This window comes from Peromyscus leucopus, chromosome 6 (genome assembly GCF_004664715.2).
Source record: "Peromyscus leucopus breed LL Stock chromosome 6, UCI_PerLeu_2.1, whole genome shotgun sequence".
Lineage (NCBI taxonomy): Eukaryota > Metazoa > Chordata > Mammalia > Rodentia > Cricetidae > Peromyscus > Peromyscus leucopus.
Window position 1 is genome coordinate 110,524,076 of NC_051068.1, and position 22,352 is coordinate 110,546,427.

At 40.7% G+C, this 22,352-nt stretch overlaps 1 protein-coding gene across 1 annotated transcript in view; it reads right to left on the reverse strand.

Moving 5' to 3' along the window:
• The window catches only part of LOC114683344 (microsomal triglyceride transfer protein), a 38,970-nt gene extending 25,828 nt beyond the window's left edge, over positions 1-13,142 (reverse strand). Inside the window, exons 1-4 of the mRNA XM_028857630.2 lie at positions 12,982-13,142; positions 7,021-7,208; positions 5,690-5,833; positions 723-830 (exon numbers count right to left, since the gene is read on the reverse strand). Of these exons, the coding sequence (XP_028713463.1) occupies positions 723-830; positions 5,690-5,833; positions 7,021-7,208; positions 12,982-13,042 (501 nt within the window). The 5' untranslated portion in view covers positions 13,043-13,142. The remainder of the gene's footprint in view (positions 1-722; positions 831-5,689; positions 5,834-7,020; positions 7,209-12,981) is intronic.
• Between the last annotated feature and the right edge of the window lie 9,210 nt (positions 13,143-22,352).

A 22,352-nucleotide genomic window follows, 5' to 3' on the forward strand; every position in this document is an offset into this window, starting at 1 on the left:
AATCAATAAATAATTTCATATGTAAATGAGATCTGACTACCTAATTTAAGTCAACTTTTCTAAAACAGAACAGCACTTTTAATTTTCTGTAGAATTTCAACAGGCAGAAATTCTTACAAACAATTTTGATATGCTTATTGACAAGATGCTGATTGACTTATTCATTGGCCTACTTATTTATTTTGTAGTACTGGGGCTTGAACTGCCTCATGAATGTTCAACAAGCTCTCTACTACTGATCCATATCCCCAGGCCTTCTTAGATTAGATTTTATTATTGCTTGGGAGGTATGTGTGTGTTATGTATGTGATAAATGCATGTGTGCACACCTGTGTGCATATATGTACACCTGTCTGTCTGTATGTAAACATCCATATGCATACATGTAGGCCATACCTAGAGGGCATAAGGTGTTTTCCTCCATCACTTTTTGCCTTATCCTCTTGAGACCAGTTCTCTCACTGAAACTTAAGCTCACCATTTGGGTCAGCAGGGCTGGCCAGTGAACTCTCAGAATTCACCTGTCTCTGTCTGCTACACAGGGTACTAGCACACAAGTGCATACTCAGATTTTATGAGGGTGGTGGAGATCTGCTGGTTTTCATTAAGTTATTCAGGACCTTTGCCCAAAGTCTGGTCTTAGCTCCCAAGTAACTGAGATTATAGGTGAGCACTCCTTCCCCTCACCAGGATGCTGAATTCTTAGAATCATCACTAAGTACCTCGTTGATGGTTCCGGAGCTTAACTGCATTTGGAATAAGCTAGCCAAGCCTCTCTTGAGATTTTCAATGCCCACGGGCTCATTTTCATAGGAGTAGAAGTCTTTGACCTAAAGGGAAAGAGAAACAAAAATGAAGCGATGGTACACTGCTTATCAGATCTGGAGGGCCGGGTTCTCACCTCTACTGATGGTGTGAGATACTGTCAGCGCAAAGCTGTGATTTCTTTCTTGTGAAAAGAAGCAGGTTTTATTTCTAAGAAGCTAGGCCATCAGGAAAGGGGACATAGGAGCCGAAAATGATGGTTCAGAACATGATGGTCATTACAGAGTCGGGGATTTCTGTGGAAAACCAGGGCTGTGCAAGGAAGAAAAACTAGAGCGTTCCTTTTGTTCACATCACATACTTTTCTCTTATAATTCTGCTTGAAACACAAACTAATGAATGAAAGGTTCTTAGAAGAGAATGACAATCGCCACAAACGGCAGTTCAGATTCCTGAAATGGCTCTGACAGCGCCCAGGTTCGCCCATGAAGAGAACCCAGATGGCCCAAGTGTCCCTGAGCATCGCTGCTGCTCTGCGTAGAAGTGCAGAGGGTGGAGGACCGGCGGGCTTGTTTGGACTGCGCAGCCTGCCCATGACTACTGGTTATGGTTCTCACTAGAAGGTAGGCAAAGGCTGAAATGAGAAGAGTGATTTGGCCGGAGTAGGAAGTGACTTGGCTCTGTTTTACCCTTGACATTTATTGGCACTGTATCTTTTATCATTTTAATGAGTCAGCCCATCTTTAAGAAACAGTGCAAAAAAGTGAAGAGAAGTGTTTAGAGGACAGCTTATTGTTTTCACCTTGGATTGACTTCAAGCACATCACACGGTTTAGAAGCAGAGGACAGACACACCTTCCCTGTAAAAATTATTATGGTCTACACAAGCTGAGGCAGAGCATTTCTGCCCCCCAAATTCCCAACGCTTTCCTATTTCTCAAAAACCAACCAAACAAACATAGAATTTAAAGTTCAGTAATGTGATGAATTTAATTAATACTAATCTGAATAATTCAGCCTACCTAAAAATTTCTCATGTCTTAGGAGATAATATTGTGCCTGAATCAGCTTTCCAAGTGCCTCAACTCTCTATTTTTACTTCCTAGACACACTCTGCCTAGTGACAGGTTTTCTGGCTACTGTATCCTCAGTCAGTTTTAGTCACTCCCCTGTCTAATCCTTCAGTGTTGGAATTGTGTTGTCTGTGCTGGTTAAAAGGGACCTGTGACAGTGACCTCACTGTCTGAAAATCCAGGGATCATATTCTCAAACAAACCACTGGCAACTTCTCAGATCCAAGCTGGCTCTCTGATGCTCTATACTATAAACTGGATTTCCTTCCTTTAGCAGGAACAGTCATACTCAGTAATCTGAAAAGCATAAACCCAGAGACAGAGCCAAAAAGGTTTGGCTTTTTCTATTGATATTTATTGTTTTCCTACAACTAGAAAAGTAGACAACCTTTTGTTTTGTCCTTTGTATGGCTGTTATTTCAGAAGCTGAAACTGTTTATTTCTAGGACAGACCAATCTGATCCAAAGTAAAGATGACATCCTTATCCATATTCAAACATCAAATTACTGAACAATGATAATCTTCATAAACTGGAACTTTGAAGTTTGACCCATGTGACTGTCATAGAAGTAATCTTAAATTCACTATTTCACAAGAGGAACTGAGTATGTTTTATGGTGTTCGGGCGATAAAGCTGATGATAACTTCATTTAGTTCTGAAATGAATTCTAAATACCCAAGTGCTCAGGCCTCCGATCTGAATGCAGAGTCATCAGAGTCCAGAGAACAGTAAGCTAAGCTTTCCACATGGGGAACTCAAACTGAGAGTGAGACTAGGCAGACTGCCAGGAAGGAGAACCCAGCATCCTGTGGTGAAATCTGGGGCCATTTTCCCTTGGAACTGTATTTTCCCTTAGGAAGAAGATTCCCCCATAATTCATGGACTCAGTAACAGAAGTTCAAATTTACATCCTTGCCTAAACAACAAAAATAAGTTGAACTGACTCCTACAAACAGGGATTCACCATTTTATCTTTGATATTGAACTATAAGACAGAGCACAGTTAAGAAGTACGGGACAGAAGCAAATGAAGACATGGGTGATTTTGACAGGGACCACCCACGGCTGAAAAGCAGGGTCAGCGTGGGAGCAGGAGCTGAAAAGCCAGGTTTAGATAGCAGATTCACACCAGGAAACAATGCAAAGTAAGAGGCAAACTTAATTTTATCAGTACAGAGACCAAAACCAAACAGAAGCTTTCATTTGTCAGTGTTAATGAACTTAACAGGTAACTGCCATGTTCCCAACTTAGCTTGTTGAATGTGGACAAAATCAGATGGTACCCAAGCACTTCCATATGGTCAATGAGTGATTGTGGGAAACAGAAAATGCACAATGAATATGCATCTAAGTATTCTGTTGGGTTCTTTCCTAATGTAAATATGGGAGCTGTAAATGGGGAGAAGAGAAAGGGGGCTCTGGAAAAACAAAAAGATTCCCTTGAAATCCCAGAAGTCTTGTGTAGATTTGGCCTAGGGCAGAAATGTCCTCCAAGAAAGCTGTCCATCAGCAGGTCCCCTGCCTGTGCAGCTGCTCTCCTTGTAATCTGAAATGACAATGACCTTTCTAACATCGATGTGGCTGGAAATTCCCTTTGACTTCTTAGTCTACAGGATCAAGCCTTTCCCAAGTACTTTATTGTACAATTGAGAGATATATAATGATGTACTTTAACCCATGGCTCCAGCAAATCATCACCTCCCGTTGGGCTGGCACACTGGTGTCACTGAAATAGTGATGTGGCAGCTGCGTGCAGCCTTTGAACAGTGAAGGCACTGAGTTCTTACGTGTGTGCGCGGCAAGACTTTGCACTCAGCTTCTGGCAAAGGCACTGTAAAACGATAGGCTGTGGTCAAGACCATAAATGCAATTAATATTTAATGGACTCAAGAAGCTTGCCACTTTGGAGGTCCAGAGAAGAAACTAACTGTGTTCTGTGTTAATAAAGTTGAGCCATATGCAAATCACGTAAGTGAATGCATACAGTGAAAAATAAAACAGAGAATTCTCCAAGTCGACCCAGGAGGGTGATGAGAGGGCAGTGGCACACAGAAGGGAGGTCACAGACTCTGCTTCAAGTGTCAGCTTCGTGACCTGTCAGTTCTGTGGCCTTTGGAAATTTTCTTAACTTCTCAGAACTCCAGTTCCTCATCTGCCACAGGAGTATAACACAGCAGCAACCTCCCGGGTCTGTGACTAGCCCAGGAGACAATGTCTGTGGTGTGGTCAGGCAGAGCTCAGCACGCCGTAAGCACGGCGTTCCCTTTACTTATCACTAACTGAATCATAAGCCAAGACTGGTTCACTTAGCTTCTCATCAACTTTCGTGTTCATCCTTTTACTCTACAAACATTCATTGAATTTTCACTATAATCAAGTTGCTGAATGCACTAAGAGAAAGATGTGATGCTGCTCATGAGAAACCCGCTGCTACTGTGGACAGAAGACAGAGAATTATAACGCACTCAAGGGGTGGTGGGCTTGGAAGAGGTTAGGAAAAGCTTTATGGACACACCAGTCAGGACAAGGTGGAGACACTTTGGGGAAGGGGAAGAAAGACATGGAGCCGAGAGTGGAGGGGCTGGAATATTAACAGGATTGGGCGTTTTCTCTGCTGAAAGCTGTAACTTAGCAATGAATGTGGATGGCTAAAAGAGAAGTGGGGAGGCCATGAGTGGGTTCCAAAGCACCAAGAGTGGGGTGAAGTCACATGGCTGTTTCCAGCCTACCAAGAGGGTGTGACTGCTATAAAAGAAAGCAGGACATGGGAACAAAGCTAGAATCAAGGGAGAGATTCTGAGAAGTGGAGAAAGAGAAAGGCTTTCTGAGAGACCGGGCTTCAGAGTTTATGTGATGTAGCACATGCCTGCCTCTGAGCCCTTCTTGGAGTACTTCATAACAAATGTGCATCCTGCTTTGCAAAGAGGTTTCTGGCATTTTTGCTTTACAGTACTTCTCATCATTATTTTGAGGTAGAAAGTTGACCGTTGGAGACATGTAAAATGACAACTGTAACTCCCCTATCTCCCTATTGTTTTCTACCTCATGACTAAACTTGAGCTCACATCTTCCTTTGTGAATAAGATACCCAAACCTTCCTAAACTAGAATGTGGAATGCCTGATCATTTACTGTTCACAATTGCTTTCAGTTCCAACACAGTAGGACTATAAAATAGGTTAGATTTAAATCATAAGTAAAACTTCTGAAAGTTTACAGAATTTCCTTATTGGGCTTCTAGATGGATATTACAATATCCATTCATCATTTTGCTCTGTTTAGTGCTTTTTCAAGTCATATTTCTAAAGAATGTCTAAATATTTTGAAAGCTGCTGTGTCTTCAACATGACGCAGGAAGATGTCAGTTTTGTGCTTTGCCCAGACAGATACCCTCACACATTAATATTACTTATCTAAACTTTTACCTTTCATTCTAATCTGCCTACTTTCCTGAACTTTCCTAACATGCTGTAATGATTTTCTGTGTTACAATAGCTCTGTAATCCTTCCTAGTTTAATAGCTAATAAGAGATGCACTTTAAAAGCAGTGTTTCTCATCCAGAAGCCAATACTTCATTCTATTGCAATGACTTTAATGAGAGAGAGAGAGACAGAGAGACAGAGACAGAGAGAGAGAGAGAGAGAGAGAGAGAGAGAGAGAGAGAGAAGCTGGGTAGGAAATAGAATTCAGAGCATGGTTTGATTTTCTCTGGAGACATTTGTTCAGCAGCCTTTGCCCCTCAGTTCTTGAAATGATTCCACTGAAAACAGGTAGTAACAATGAGTCCCTCAGAGCACGACCCGCTGAAAGGGGGCCGAGCAGGAAACAGGAAGAAAGCCCGAGGCTCACCTTCCCCCGGACCAGGTGAAGGAGCATAGGTCTCTGCAGCGCCTCCAGGTTGTCCTTTCCTAGGATCTTCGGTGCAGTTTTGCCTTTGAAGATGCTCTTCTCTCCTCTCTGTTGGTTCACATTTTCAACGTTGACAGTTGTCATCTAAGTCAAGAAAAGAACACAGTTAGGAAAACATTCCCACATCTGCCTCCTAAAAAGAAGTGGTAAAGGAGACCAACCGAGGTCGTCATCCTTTCAAACGTTGATTCACAGGACTTGTCACTCACGTTACTCGACAAGTGCTTTGACTTTAAAACGGAAGGTATTTAACATTAGCTATTTTAACTAGTTGAAGGTGAGAACACTTAACTCTGTGACCTTGAGTTATAATACATGTGCCTTGAATCTGGCTCTTTTGTCTCACTGGCACTTTTCTCACTGGTTTTAAACAGTGGCTGTCTACCTCCTCCTTTCCCTGTCTGTAATGTGTCTGGAAACATTCCTGCCCATTCTGCCTCCTGTGTTTATAAAGTGAAGGTCAGCAGCAGAATTACAGAACAAGGATGAATGCAGGCAATGTTTTCTGCAGGGACGCTTGCTGTTCTAGGGATAATGACTCAGAGGAATGCATGGTGATGTCCTGATCCAACTTTGAAAATACAACAACCACTAGAAACACCCAAAGAAATGGCAGTGAGTTGTCAACGGGGCTGCAACACATCTTACTATAAAAAGCTATTTGTTCCACGTACTTGATCCAGTGCGCCTATCTGACAGTAACCTGCAGAAGAGCAACTAACTTTAAAAGGAATCCATTACCATTAGGTTCTTGGAAAGTAGGATTACAATATATTAACATTAGAAAAAGTCTCACAGATCTAAATCATCATGGCCGACCAAACACTGTCATTCTGTGGAATGCTTGGTTCCTTCTATAAGAGGCCCTGTCCCTCATTAGTAATTCTACCCGTTAAATGACGCCTCTCCTAGCATATCTCCATTTCAGTCTCCATGGTTCCTTACATGACATGCATTGCAAATTCCTTCCTCCAGGACATTTTGAATGGATTCCAATACAATGTCCCCATTCATATTAAGATGATATATAGAACTGGAGGTCAGACTTCAGTTACTCAGCAGCACGGAGCAGCCTGCTTCAACAATTTGGAGAAAACTCACTATTGATTAGCAACATCTTCAAAATTATGGATGCTTCAATTGTTTTTGTGAAAGATAACAAGCCAAGTATATCCAATAGCACAAAACAAGTGCTGCTGGATGATGTGTTTCTAACATCGCTGAACCCTAGTGTAGTGCAGTGTTGCTTCATTCGGATAGAAAATGCCCACCGTGACTTGGATCAGTTGGTCATCATCACCATCAGGATTCCTCCACAGTAACACAACGTCCACATCAGATGAGATCCTGTAGCCCACGCTGTCCTCAAGTTTTCCTTTGCCCCCATCAAGAAACACTTCAGTGGAGTACGTGAGCTTGTACAGCCGTTCATTATTTAATGAGAGACCAGTTGTGTGACCTGCATTAAAGGACAGGCACAGGTCAAGTTCCAATCGTCAGGCACTTGTCAGGCCTGAGAACATACTGTCTTACCACCACTGCGTTCTCCAGTTCACTGAGGCTCAGTGGAGCTTAACTAGCACCTGCTGAACCAAAGAGGATGTGCTTCTCCAGCGACTAAAAGCATCGGCTTAAAACCCACACATAAGTAAGTTAACTGATGAACATACAAACAAGCTTCCATTTCAGAAAACCATTGTTTTTATCAACTATCAAGTCATCTTCACATTGCCCAGGTTGAACATAAGATAGTTTTTAAAACAACAGTCATGTTGCTTTCAATCACTTGACTGTAAGTTCAAGCAGAGGTCTTGACAGGAATTGCTTTACAAATTCAGTATGATCTTTTGTAATTATTTAAAATTTTATGTGTATGGGTGTTTTGCCTGCATTGCATGTACACCAAATGCATGCAGTACCCAAGGGATCCAGAAGAGGGCACTGGATTTCCTGGAACTGGAGCTAAATACAGTTGTAAGTTTCCATGTGGATGCTGGGAACCAATCCCAGGTCCTCCGGAAGAGCAACAAGTGCTTTTAACCAAAGCACGGTTCCATCTTTACAGCACTATAATTAATGAATTTTTAATTCCAACAGCTGAGTGTCAAACAAATGCTAGTCATCAAAAAGGCCATTCTTTCATTTGGCATACTTGTTGCATTTAAAGAAGTTTTTTCTTTGTAGTTTTCTCTCTAAGCTTAATTAGCAAACTTGTCCAAAGAACATTTCAGTGGTGGTTGTGGTGGTTCATACTTATAATCACAGCACTTTGGAGGCTGAGACAGGAAGATGCCCATGAGGCTGAGGGTAGTCTGGGCAATATGATTCCAGGCAAGCCTGAACTACATAGTGAGTTCCATGCCAACCTAAGCAACAATGTGAGACCATGTATCAAAAACCCAAGTAAACAAATAAATAAATATCTATACCCAGGTATATTATTGTGCAATAATATTTTAAAGAAAAATGGAACATTAAAGAGTCACCTATAAATAGGTTTAAATTAACTGTGCCTGAAAAAAAAAAAGACAATTAATTACATAAAATCTTAAGACCAGCTTAAATCTGGACAGGGGGATTTAATATCAAATAGCATTGAAGTCAGTATTGGGAGCCAAAAGAAAAACACACAAAGGAGAAGTTCACACAGTTTCCAACTCAGTTTAACTCACTCCCAGGACACACAAAGGGTAAGGATTGAATTTTTCCCAGACACAGAGTTTATGATCACAGAAGCTGGTTTTGATTGTTTTCCATGTCACTCCCTAGATGTAGTCAAGAAGGATTCAGTGTGTATGTTCTTACTTGGTGTCACGGGGGTTGCTTTGCCAGTAAACTCTAGTAGGAAGTCATAACTTACTTTCCCCTAAGAAGTATGTACATAGCCAGGTGTACTGCTGCATGCCTTCAATCCCAGCACTTGGGAAACAGAGGCAGGTAGATCTTTGTGAGTAGGAGGCCAGCCTGGTCTACATCAGCTTCTGTCCACCCACCCCTAGCAACAACTGCACAGGCTCCAGGAAAAAGAGACCAAGACATGTTGCCTCAAGATTATGTGTGCTGACATTCATAAAAATCTAATCATCTCAGTCTTTTTCTGTTGTTGTTTTCTGTCTTGTTTGAGACAGGGTCTCACTATGTAGCCCAGGCTGGCCTGGAACCCTTCTTTCTCTTGCCTTTTGCTCCAAGTGCTTGAATTACAATTTTGCACCACCACATCTGGCTCTGAGATAGGCATTGCTATTCTTCATTAGATGAGAAAACTGAAGGGCACAGAGGTTACACCCTTTGCCCAGGATTACTCGGGCAATTAATAATGGTGATTGATGGGAACTATAGCTATCTGGTCCTAAAGATCATGCTCTTACTTTTACCACAAACCTCTTAAATTTTAGATTGATTTCTCTTTCATTCCTAGGAAAGGAGCCAGGAATTCATTCTTTCCTTTAACAATGATGCTCTGAGAAACTCTTAGGACATGGTCAATTTTCTAGGTCAACTGCTATGCCAATAAACAAGGAGACAAATTTTCTCCCCTTATGGAGCTAATACTTATGTGATGAGGAGCTAGAAAATAAGATAGAATGAGTGTATGAGCAAACACCATAGAATGACAGACATGCTACTGGAGACAAGTCCAATAGGAAAGGCAATAGGTAGATCTCTGTGAGGCAAGGTCAGCTTGAGGCTGGCCACGTGTACATCTGTAGCAAGAGTCATACTCTGCTCCTCCCACTCCATTCTCACAAGGAGCAGCAAGGGCAAAGGCCCTGAACAGGGCTCATGTGGACACAAAAGCAGAAAGAAATGGAATTGACTACTTAAAGAATACAGCAGAGGAAGGTGAGGTTCAACAGGTGCCTCGGCTTCAGGGAGACTCGGGGTCAAGTCCATAGGGCTGAGGGGGAAGCTGAAAGAGGTTCTGACCTCATTCTAGGGCCATGATCTGACAAAGGTTCAAAGGGAGGACACAGGTTTCAGTAGGAATCCAGAAGAGGCAAGTGACAGATGAGTGAGAGATGGCACCACACAAAACAAAGTTCAAACCCCAAGTCAGCCAAGCCTGGGACAGGACATATAGAAGGAAGATGGAGTTCAAAGACCTTGAAGGAGACACAGTCTATAATTCTCTCAACCTCTTCTTTTCCCACCTCTTCTGTATTCTAAATGGGTGCTCTGCAGCAGTTCAAACACTACTTTGTTGCCAGGAAGGATATTTTGGACCTACGTGCGCGCGCATGCACGCGCGCTCTATAAAATTCCATATAGGGCACATGCTGTCTTATCAAATCCTCACAGCAGTTGTGAAAGATGAGCAGTACATAAGAGCTGACAAAGACTGACTCTAAGTTCAATCCCACACACATGTAGACTCTGAAGTTTGGGTTTTAGGAAATCTGAGTTTATGGACTACGTGAAGAAGCCTTCTGATGAAAATCACTGTGGAAAATGTGTAGGAGGGACTATTTCTTAAAGTCCATAGCTTTCAAAACTATTATGCTGATGTTTTTTAGCTTTTACGTTACCAGTAACAAGGAGCATAGGACAGATCAGCTCTTGACTGCACCATGACAATGATGGCCAGAGCAGGAAGGGCCTGATCTTCATTGGCTTCTCCTACCACTTTCAACAGTCCTCAAGGGTCTGTTTCATCAGATGCTGAGTTTCAGATGGTCCAAATGGCTAGGTTGTGCTCCAAGGTTACTTTTTTAGCTACCGCTCTTTAGAGTGGACAAGATGGCATTTTTGTTCCAAGGGTCAAGGCGCTGTAATAGCACCGCTCCTTGGCTTAAGCAAGAAGGCAAAGCAGAGGTGAGTTAGGGTGAGGCTCCAGGAGATGTGCTCTGGAGATACGGGAAGAAATCAAAGAGTTTGAGAATCTGACAGAAAAGTGTAAGGCAGAAGGAGAGATGGGATGTGATTAGTGCAAATGGATTAAAAATAAGGGTGGGGTCAGGGACTGAGAGGAATTAGCAATAAAGAAGCTAATATTCGGTAAAGACAAAACAAAAAGAAAGTAAAAGCCCTACATCAAAAAAAAAAAAAAAAAAAAAAAAAAAAAAAAAAAAAAAAAGCAAGTCAGTGCTGAGAACAGCTCCACTATTACCAGCTACAATCAGTAACAGCCAGGGAAAACCTGGGGCTTTGGAGTCCACACTCAATAAATTAGACTGCCCTCCACATTACCCTTCATCCTATGGTTAGCAAGAAGGTAGAGCCACCTCATGTCATTTGCTTGTTAAATATCAATCACTGTGAGGGCAAAGAATCTGCCATCAAATCACGGTCCTCTACTCCCGAAGGCTACTCCAGGTAGATGGAGAGAACCGAGTCCTGTATTAAGGCCTGTATTGGATGCTTGTGATATTTAGTATAAGAAAGTCTTTGAACTGAAAGAAAGGAACTCGGGAAGAGAAGCCGAAGCCCCGGGCCCCTCACTCGCCCAGGTCCTTGGAAGACTTTGGAAGAGGCCCTAGCAATCTGTGCACGTTCCTTATCTTTCCTCGGTAACCTTTGGAAGCATAAGATATTTCTGCGGTGTTTTCTCAAAGACAGCCTCTCAATTGCACAAGCTTTGGGTCCTGAAAACCTGTATTTGTCATTGAGTTTGTACACAACAAGCTGTCATGTTCTAAGTCACATTTTCCCCATGCGCAGGTGGCATGCCTGCATGCTGCTGGTGTGTGTGCTTGCTGTTTTTCATTTACAGAATGGGAATTAAAAAAGATGACACAGTAACTACTATATCTCCATTTTTTTTCAAAATAATCATGATATTGGGTTAGTATACTGTTTACATCATATTAGACAAACAATAAAACACTGCTTTCTAACAATTTCAAGTCAAATATGATTTAAAAGTTTTAGTTTTTCACCTAAGGAAGGGTTGTATTTTAAACACTAACACTTTTCGAACGTGCTGAAAATATTCCCTCTAGTTTAAGAATCTATTTGCCCAGGTGAAATAACTGAATTTTAACCCTCTATATCTTGCTGTAGTAACAGCTATTCCTTTTCCATGTAGAAATTTCACATTCACTTTATGGTCACAAGTCACAGTGATTACAAACAGATTTTAAAAGTTTGTGTGTGATCATATTATGTCACTCACTCCAGTACACACCACTAGACATGACCCCCTACCATAACAGGGTACCTTGAGATAAGATGCTTTTAACAGTGTATCTTTATGAATTATAAAAAGTGACAGCTTTATACGGGACAACAATCCGAAGCCCAAAGAGCCTATAAGCTGGTGGATTCATAGAAGATTTCCTATCAATACATTTGAAACATGACATTGAAACCCTTCCTGTGAAATGTTCTCCTCTTGTTTTTTTTCTGATGTTATCAATTCACATGCGCGCACACACACACACACACACACACACACACACACACACACACATATATTGCATTGTCTTTGGGATTTTTTTTCCTTTTATTTTATTTTACAATACCATTCAGTTCTATGTATCAGCCACGGATTCCCTTGTTCTCCCCCCTCCTGCCCCCCTCCCTTTTCCCCCAGCCCACCCCCCATTCCCACCTCCTCCAGGGCAAAGCCTCCCCCGAGGACTCAATTCACATATTTTTAAAGTGATTTTCATCTTAAAACAGAAACTGTTAACTAGTAACACTATATTTAAAGATGTCTTATTTCTTAAATCCATATCATACTGCCTTATTTTCTTTAATTCACTGACTTGGATTATTCTATTCTTTTTGAATGCCAGCAGAATTCCATATATGCTTTGCCATTTCATTCATAACTCTTTGGCAATCAAATGTCTTTTTCCCCCCATTGGGTCTGACTCTTCTTGGTGTCCATTGCTAAGCAACTAGAAGGAAATTTCGGGACTGGGTTTTATAAATCCTGTTTTACAATTCAAATGAAGGCACTGCCTTCTGTGTGTCCACCAGCAGCAGGTAACAATAGCTCAAATCTTTTTCCAGGAATGGAAAACTGAAGCCAGAAACACACTGATCTGAGGGATGGCGGGCTGAAACGAAAAGAGACCTCCATTCTCGTAAAATAGAGCTAAAAATGAAGTTTTTTCATCTCCACTTAGTTACTTAGCCCCAGATATTTCAACCTTATATATTTTCAAAAAGGGTGTAGTTAGGAACTCTTCCAGCATAGACACACACACACACACACACACACACACACACACACACACACACACACACACGAGATTCAAGTTTAGGAAAAGGCAGCGTACACTTACCTTTAACAGAGGCAGAGTATGAGGAGAAGAAGCAGAGGAAGAACACAGCTAAGAGGATCATGCTGCCTGGCTACCCTCTACCACATCCACTTCCCAGGAGTGACTGAGAAGCGGACTCTCCTGATGGCAGCCAGCAAGGAAGTGACCCTTCTCAGAATCTGCGACAACAGTGTTTATCTACAGGGGAAAGGTCAGATTCCAAACTCCAAAATCAGGACCTAAGTTCATGGAAGGGCTCACTATTAATGATTAAACATAGGTGGGCTATAGTTTTCAGTCTTTCACTTTGAAGAAGTTTGTTTCATTCAAGATGGAAAATCAAGGGAGTTTTCCTCTGGAGAGCCACACTAAACCAGTCCACCGTCCTACAAATGCACAAACGCAGAAGCACCGAGGAGCCATGCCATGCCAACACAAACAAACAAACAAGCAAACAAACACTGGCTGTGATACTTTTCTGCTCAACTACAAAATCATCACCAAAGCTAGAACACTGACTGCCTGTGGAAGCAGGCATTTATAATGAAAACGTGGTGAGGTCCAATTAGTCCGAACCCCACTGAACCTAACTGAACCAGAATACATCCTCTATGGTTATTTTTGAGGGTTGTTTGTTTGTTTGTTTGTTTTTGTTTTTTGTTTTTCAAGACAGTTACTCTGTGTAGCCTTGGCTGTCCTGGAACTCACTCTGTAGTCCAGGCTGGCCTCCAACTCACAGAGATCTGCCTGCCTCTGCCTTCTGAGTGCTGAGATTAAAGGCGTGTGCCACCGCCACCTGACTTATTTTTTAATTTTTATACTACTCATAAACCATTATAAAAATCATTCTTAATTTTATAATTTAAACTAAGTCATACCACCACTGATAAATTGTATTAGACCTTTCATCCCTGAAATGTGGCTGATTGTTCTTAATATGTGAACTACAGAGGTTGGACACACCAGCAGGGCCACCATTAATGAATGGGTGAGTGGGCCAACTGAGGCCACCAGAGCAGACCTCTCATTGTACCAACAGCTAACACCTGTTTGGGTCCCCAGACTGAGGGCCAGAGTCCTGTCTTTTCTGAGCTGCATTTCTAAGAAGAGGTTCGGAGGAGGAGTCCGAGTTCTCACCACTTCTGCCACAGAATATTCGTTAGGGAACCTCTTTAAAGTGAATGCCCTCGTAACCTAAAGCCACACTAGCTGACCCTGCCAACACCTGTCACCGGAAACTCCCACTAGAGTCCTGACAGAAACATTAACACTTTGAATTGAAGTGGCATGCTGTGTGTGTGGAGGGGAGGGAGAAGAAAGTCTGGTAGCAAGGGTGATTGGAATGCCTATGAAAATACTCATGGCCATGTCTTACCTATAAAATGGGTTCTCCCCTAACCTGGAGCTTAAATCTGCTAGGCAATAGGGCTGCAAAAGGAAATGTAAAATTTAAAAATCTCCAAACTGAAGCATTTCCTTTGAAGTGTGTTTTCATATGCAAAATTAAAAGGGGAAAATTATTTTAATCTCCTCTTGAGTAGAGCATTTGTTATTACCAGTTCTTCTGAGGCCAAACAGAAAAGGGCATTCTCTCTGTCTCTGTCTCTGTCTCTGTCTCTCTGTCTCTCACACACACAGAACGCTTCACTGGAAAAAAATTGTGGCTACCTGGTGTCCATATGCAATGTAATGAAGTGCTTGGCACGTGCTTTTTGTTTAGTTACTGTTGTTACTATACTTCTATTTTTTTTAAATGGCACTCTACTATGCAGTCCTGACTGACCTGGAACTCGAGGTGTAAAATAGGATGGCTTTTGACTCACAATGATCCTCCTGTCTACCTCCCAAGTGCTGAGATTAAACACCAAGTCTTTCTAGCTTTGCTTTAATTTTAATAAATCCCCAAACGTGTCCATAACATTAGATAGGTAGGCATAGAAAGCCCTGATAGTCACTTATGCTTACAGACATATTTATTTCAATCAAGAACTGTTTTGAGCCCTACCTGAGTGTGTAAGAACCGTCTTGTATTTTCACCTAAAAGTCACTGTTGCATATATCTACAGCTATCGTTAGACTATGTGGTGTGTGATACGTGTCTCTTTGGGTAAAGTTCTAGTCCTTGTCAGGTGTTTGTATCAGAGTCCAACCAATAAAAGGCATATCACTATTACCTAATCAAGGGAGTGCTGTTTCATTGAGCATTTGATTTCCACTAGAAAGCTTTACAGTCAGTAATCATTTCAACACAAGACATACAAATAAGCTGCTTCTGCTGTTCTGATGCGCACCATCATCCTTTTATATTCAGTTTATAGATTTCTCTTTTTACAAAGACATTGGAGAAACTGTTTCTCATGATGGTTTCGCTGAGATGAACTAAGAAGGGCAAACACCTCCATATTCAGAGAACTCTGGATGGCACAAAGCGCCAGACTTTGGTGCTTTATCACACAGAGCGAACAGTGGACGGTGCAGGTGAGAGACATCTCCTCAATTCGCTGGCTGTGTGGCGTGGCACATAGAGCAAGAAAGAATGACAGGACAGGAAGGCATACAGTAACAAAAGCTGGCGTGAACATTAGAGTTTACATTCGGCCATCACAACAGTCACTTCCTCTTGGCTCAGGTTAATTGTTCAAAACTACTTTAAGGAGCATAGAAAAATGAACCTTCAAATGTGAAATATAGTATCGTTGATTGCTTAAAAAACATTCAAGTTGGGATTTCAGAAGAAATTGAATTTTTGAACATGGGATGAAATTGACATTGTCATTAATTAATTAAAGGGGATGTCTTTTCATGAGACTGACAATTTAATACGGAAGTTGACAGAACACTCGTTTCTGTGGTGGGTACTCCAGGCTGACAATACAAAGAGACACTGATCTGTACTAGTCAGCACAAAAGCAGATAATATGTTTTAAAACATCATTGTTGCTACAAACCCCTTTGGTGGTACCCAACCCACCACACTACCATGTTGCCTTGACAGATGAGGGAACTTTGAAATTAAAGATGGATTACTGATTCCAAAGTACAGCTGTGTCCTGTTGAGTATCATAGGTAGTTAGGAGTTAACTTATTTTCCTAGATTAGAAGATACATGAACTTTAGTCACTAAAGGTTAGAAGGAAATGAGTTACCCTATTAGATACGGACGTGGCAAGTCAGGATGTGTGACAGCCCTGAGAAGAAAAGTCATCTGTGTCATCAGAACATTCTGCTCTCTTCTTAGAAAGAGTGTGACACCGCAGGAAGGAAGGGAGGGAGGGAGGGACGGACGGACGGAAACTTAAGGACACTTTCAATCACTCTTAAAAGCTCATACTGTTTTAAAGTGTGATGTCACTTTTAATTTAGTAAGGGACTTAGCATTTTCATGGAATCCTGAGAAACATACTTTGTTAAGAACATTCTTATAGTTTGGTGACCTCTTTCATACTAAGGCATGGTAGAATATATATATATATACTATTTTAACAAGTATTGTTAAAGATTTTCTTTGTTAAAATAAAGAAATATTAAATTACTAAATTAATGAAAGTAAAATTGGGGGTTAACTATGAGACATTTGGAATCTAAGATAAAAGCATAGTCATTTTTTCAAAACAGAATTAAGTAAACATACATAAACACATATACACGTATTTGTCAATAATCAGAAAAACCTGTGCATCATGCTAACCTGAGAGGTTTCTCATACTGTGTCTGGTCACTCAAGAACTGGGTGGACAGACTGAAGAGAACTAGTAAAAGTGATTCCAACAGATGAGGACAAAGAAAATAAGCATTTAATTTTGATAAAATAAAGAATAAATAACAAAATAATTCCATTGTGCTTTTTAAAATGGAAATTTCAAGCCTAAAATCAGATGTTGAGTAGAAGTACAAATTTATTTTAAAGGTGTACATAATATAACTAAACTCATTATATTTATAGACAAATTATTTATAGGGATAAACAAGTAAATTAATTTACAGCAGAATCAGAAGCCAATCATTTTCAAGTAACCACCAAAATAAAAAAGATATAAAATATTTAAGATTGGTCAAGAGATGAAGGATAAAGTGCAGGTAAAATATGGTATTTGGGGATAGTATTTGAAGATTTCCCAGAATTTTTGGAAAGCACTGTGTTAATTCTGTAGCCATCATAACCAGTCACTGGCTTCGAACAACAGAATTTTGTCCTCCAGTCCTGAAGTCAGAACTTCTACAGGAGCATCACTGGGCTGAAATCTGTGTGGGCATGGTGCACAGCTTTCCCAAGACTTTAGGGGGAATTCATTTCCTTGCAGCTGCCAGCTTCTGGGAGCTGCCTGTGTTCTTTGTCTCCGGGCCCACTTTCTACACCTTCAAAATCAGCACGAGTGGGCTGAATCCTTCAGCCTCAGATCACTCTGACTGCCTCTTCTGTCTGCTTCTTCCACTGTGTACGCACAGTTGATGATATCAGGCCTATGTGGATAACCTAGCACAGTCTTTTTACTTGGGGTCAGTCAATTAGTGACCTAAATTAATCTATATTGTTAACATGGGTGTTCACTGCACTTTGGGGGAGCTATTTTTCTTCCTATTATAGATACAGACATCAGATTTAAGAGGTTCTACAAAGCAAAGAGGTTCTTCAAGCAGAATAATACACACACACACACACACACACACACACACACACACACACACAGCACACTGGCTCAAAAACATTACAACCAAAGTACAGACTAACAAATAGGTGGGGGTGATATGTGAAGATCTAGATAAGAAGACAGATCACCTTAAAAGGGTAAGAAAAACAGACAACCACATAATTATTAACATCACCAATGAAAATGACTCCTTTAAGGGCTGAATGACCCTTTCACAGGGGTCAAGTATCAGATATCCTGCATATCAGATATTTACATTACCATTCATAACAGTAGCAAAATTACAGTTATGAAGTAGCCACGAAATAATTTTATGCTTGGGGTCACCACAACATGAGAAACTGTATTAAAGGGCTGCAGCATTAGAAAAGTTGAGAACCACTGTCTTAGAAATGTGCAGAGTAAATAATATTAATTTGTGGTTGACACCTATCACAATTAACAACACTGTATTCTAGTCTACGTAAATACGTGTTTCTATCCTAAAACAGAAGCAAACATGTTCCCAGAAAAAAAGGAAAAAAATACAACTAAAAGATCCCTCTAAAAGTTATCTTTAAAAATCTACTTCAGGCCAAGTGTAGTGGCACCCACCTTTAATCCTAGCTCCCTGAAGGCAGAGGCAGGGGATTCTCTGTGTGTTGGGGGCCAGCTTTGTCTACGTAACAAGCTCTAGGCCAGCCAAGGCTATGTGTAGTAAGACCCTGTCTCAAAAGAAAACAAAATCTACTTCAGCAGAAAACATTGACCCTAAGTCGGACACTGAGATGAAGACGTGACCACTATTTGAGGAAACACACCCTTTAAATGTTAGTATTTTGTGGAATTGGACTGATCTTAAAGTATATAAAATATGTCACATCGTTTTGTGACATGTTTATTCAATGATAAGAATCAGTTCAATAAATGAAGGTTCATCAATTCAGTATGAAACCATTTAAAATACTATTATGCAACGGGTGGTGGAGGCAGCAGTGGTGACGATGACGCACACCTTTAATCCCAGCACTGGGGAGGCCGAGGCAGGTGAATCTCTGAGTTCAAGGCCAGCCTGCTCTACAAAGTGAGTTCCAGCACAATCAGGACTGTTAAACAGAGAAACCCTGTCTCAAAAAAAAAAAAATTAAAAAAAATACTATTATGCAAGTATGTTTATTCATAGGTCTACTGTATTTTGGAAGCAGACTACTAAATAGCTAATACAAATATTTTGAGATAATTTCTTATTTAAATATATAGAGGTGAGCACCAAAGGGGTTAAAAGAATAGTCACCAAAACCAACAAATATTACTAATTATTATAACAATTATTTGTATTTAGTTTATATCTTACTTATATTTTCTTACATTCTGTATATTCTATTACTTTAAAAACTTTGGTTAGATTCACCAAATATAACTACAAAAATACAAATATTTCTCATATACCCTGTATCCAATTATACCTATGGCTAATGTTTTCTATCCATATGATAGATTTAATATAAATAGTCAAGTTGTTAACTAAAAGCCATACTTACAGATTACATTTGTTGTTTTACATGTTTATTTTATGTGTTTATGTCTGTGCCCGAGTGTAATGTGTAGCACGTGTGCAGGAGCCCTCAGAAGGAACTAGAGTTACAGACAGTCATGAGCTACCATGTCCATGCTGAGAACGAAAACTGAGTCCTCTGAAAGAGCAGAAAGTGCTCTCAGCTGCTGAGCCATCTCTCCGAGGCCCTAGACTATACCTGCCTGTAATTAATCCTCTCCCCTGTTCTAATGTCCTATCCAGGATACATTACATTTGACTGCCACGTCCCCTTGGGCTCTTCATGGCTGTGTCAATATTGGGGAATCCTATATGGTATTCTGTAAGATATTCTATTGGAAACTTTGGAATATTAACTGCAGTATTCCAATAGATGACCACAGAGCTCAAGGTTTGTTTTTATCACATTGCTTGAGATGATCAATGTGATCTACCACTGGCATGGTTACTTTGAGTCCTAACTGATCAGTGTTTTTAGAATGCTCCATGGACAATTATTCTTATTTTTATTCTCATTCTTTATTCTGGACTCTTTGGAAGGAAGTACCATGCTCAACCTCCTCTTTAAAAAGGGAGCTACATTTCTCCCTAGCAGCAGAGTAGTGACATGAATTAACAGGGTTTCTTTGGCTTCTTCTCTTCTTTTGCCCAATTACTTACTTAATCCTTTGCATTGGGACTCACAGAGACTTTATACTTTGAGCTATAGCCCAATACTTTATCTACTTAATCTTGCTGTAACTGCTTATTTTTTAATCATTCAGAGTTCTTTCAGGGATTTAGGAAGATGGCTTGTCTCTAACACATGAAAACCTGAATTCACATCCCCAACCCATATAAACAGTCAGGCATAGCCCAGTGCTCGGCTGTAAACGAGTACAGGAAGGGAGAAGCAGGAGACACTGAGGGCTTGCTGATCAACCAGTCCAGTCAAGTCACTCTCCAGATTCAGTGAGAAACCCTGTCTCAAAAAGTAGGGTGGTGAGCTACTGAGGAAGGTACCTGATGCTGACCTCTGACTTCTACACACACACACACACACACACACACACACACACACACACACACACACACACACGGTGCTCGTGAACTCACAAACACCCACACCCACATATACATGAGAATACTCACAAACCCTCCCCCATATCTGTGGTGATATTTTATTTGTGCTGTAATAAATAAAGCTTGCCTGGAGATCAGAGGAAAAAGCCAACGATTATACTAAACAGAGGTCAGGCTATGGTAGCACATGACTTTAATCCTATCACTTGGCAGGCAGGGATCTGTCTGGATCTCTGTGAGTTCAAGTCCACACTGGGGAACAGAGTCAGGCATGGTGACTGACACATGGATTTAATCCCAGTACAAACTACAGAAGTCTGGAGGTCTGTACAGACAGACAGGAAGTGACAGAGCAGGGCAGGAAGAGGAAGTGATGTAGCTGGGCTGAAAGGGTGAATGAGAGAACAGAATAGAAAGGCATAGAGGCGTGGGTATACAGAAGTAGGTCTCTTTGGAAGCGGCAGAGTTGGTGAGGTGAGGTTCGCTGTGCTTATTCCTATTCCTCTGATTCCTCTCAGGCTTTAACCCCAATTTCTGGCTTTAAGTTTTGTTTTTTTTTTTTTAATTAATTTATTTATTTTTTTTATTAATAAGACCATTTAGCAATTTGTCTACACATATCCAACCTCCCCCCTCTTGCCCTATACATACATTCATGAGTTCTTTCAATTATGCTGTTGTGTTCTTTTGGCATACCCCACATCTATGTGTTTAGGTCTGGGTTCTTCTTCTGAGTATTATTGGCTACTAGCTCACCCTCTGTGTCTTTCTACAATTCCTAGATTCAGGTATTTCCCCAATGCTTTCTGGTTTCTTTTAATCTTAAAAATCATAAAAATCTAAGTATGGGTAGTAGGTATCCATATTCTTAGGGTCTTGAATTTCCAGTCCATGAGAACATCTCCGAATTTACTTAGATCTTGAGTTTTTCATCAGCCTTTCAGACTTCCTCCTTTAGGTTCTTTACAAATTTATTAGATTTCTAACTATGACATGTAGCTAGAGTTTTCCTGCCTGGCCCACAGTCAGGACAAATCTTTATCACCTGCCAGTCCCACAGCAGCTCAGACCCAACCAAGTAAACACAGAGACTTATATTGCAAACACTGTATGGCCATGGCAGGCTTCTTGCTGACTGTTCTTATATCTTAAATTAATCCATTTCCATAAATCTATACCTTGCCACGTGACTCACCAGCATCTTCACATGCTGCTTGTCCTGGAGGTGGCTGGCAGTGACTCCTCCTGCCTTCCTGTTCTTTCTTTTCTTCTCTCTGTTAGTTCCGCCTATACTTCCTGCCTGCCTCTGGCCAACCAGTGTTTTATTTATTGACCAATCAGAGCAACACATTTGCCATACAGAACATCCCACAGCAATGACACAAGGTGGGGGTAAGCATTTTTTAAAGTCAAGATCAGATTGTACATTGCTGGCACATAAACCAGCAATGGATTTTGTGTGTTAACTTTTTGTCCTAAAATTCTGCTGTAATTGCTAGTTAGTGAAATGAGGATTTAGGAAACTTGTTTTGTTTTGTTTTATATAGATAGACAATCATGCCACCTGTAACTTTATTTTCTTTCCTTTTTCTATTGTATTTCACTGGCTAGGCCTTTGGGCATGTCTTATGCACACAAGCACTTTTTAATACTTATTCTTTTCTCAGCATCACTTTCTTCAAATTTTTCCTTTCTCAAGCCAGTCTATTTCTTAATTTTCTGGTTTTTTGTTTTGTTCGTATTTTATCACTTAAAAATGTCCCCATGTTTAATCTGAAAGCTGGATATAGTCTCATCCGTCTATCGCTTCCTTGTTCTTTTTGTATTGCGGCACCTTTAAATGCAATCCAGCCATAATCCTTTTGTGTGGGATTCTTAAAATCATTTACTGTGAGTGAGCCTATACCATGGAGCTGGTGTGGCGGTAAGAGGCAATTTTCAGGAGTCAAGTCACCTTCCATCATGTGGGTCCTGTAGATTGAACTTAGGTCCTCTGGCTTGGCAGCAAGTATCCTTATTCAGGAAGCCATCTTGCTGACTTTTAAGGAAGGGGTCAAACTGCTTTCCTACTCTCAAGACTACAAATACCTGTCACTTTTGTAAAATGGCACACGTGAACCTGTGTCACGACCTTCACCTTGCCCTTC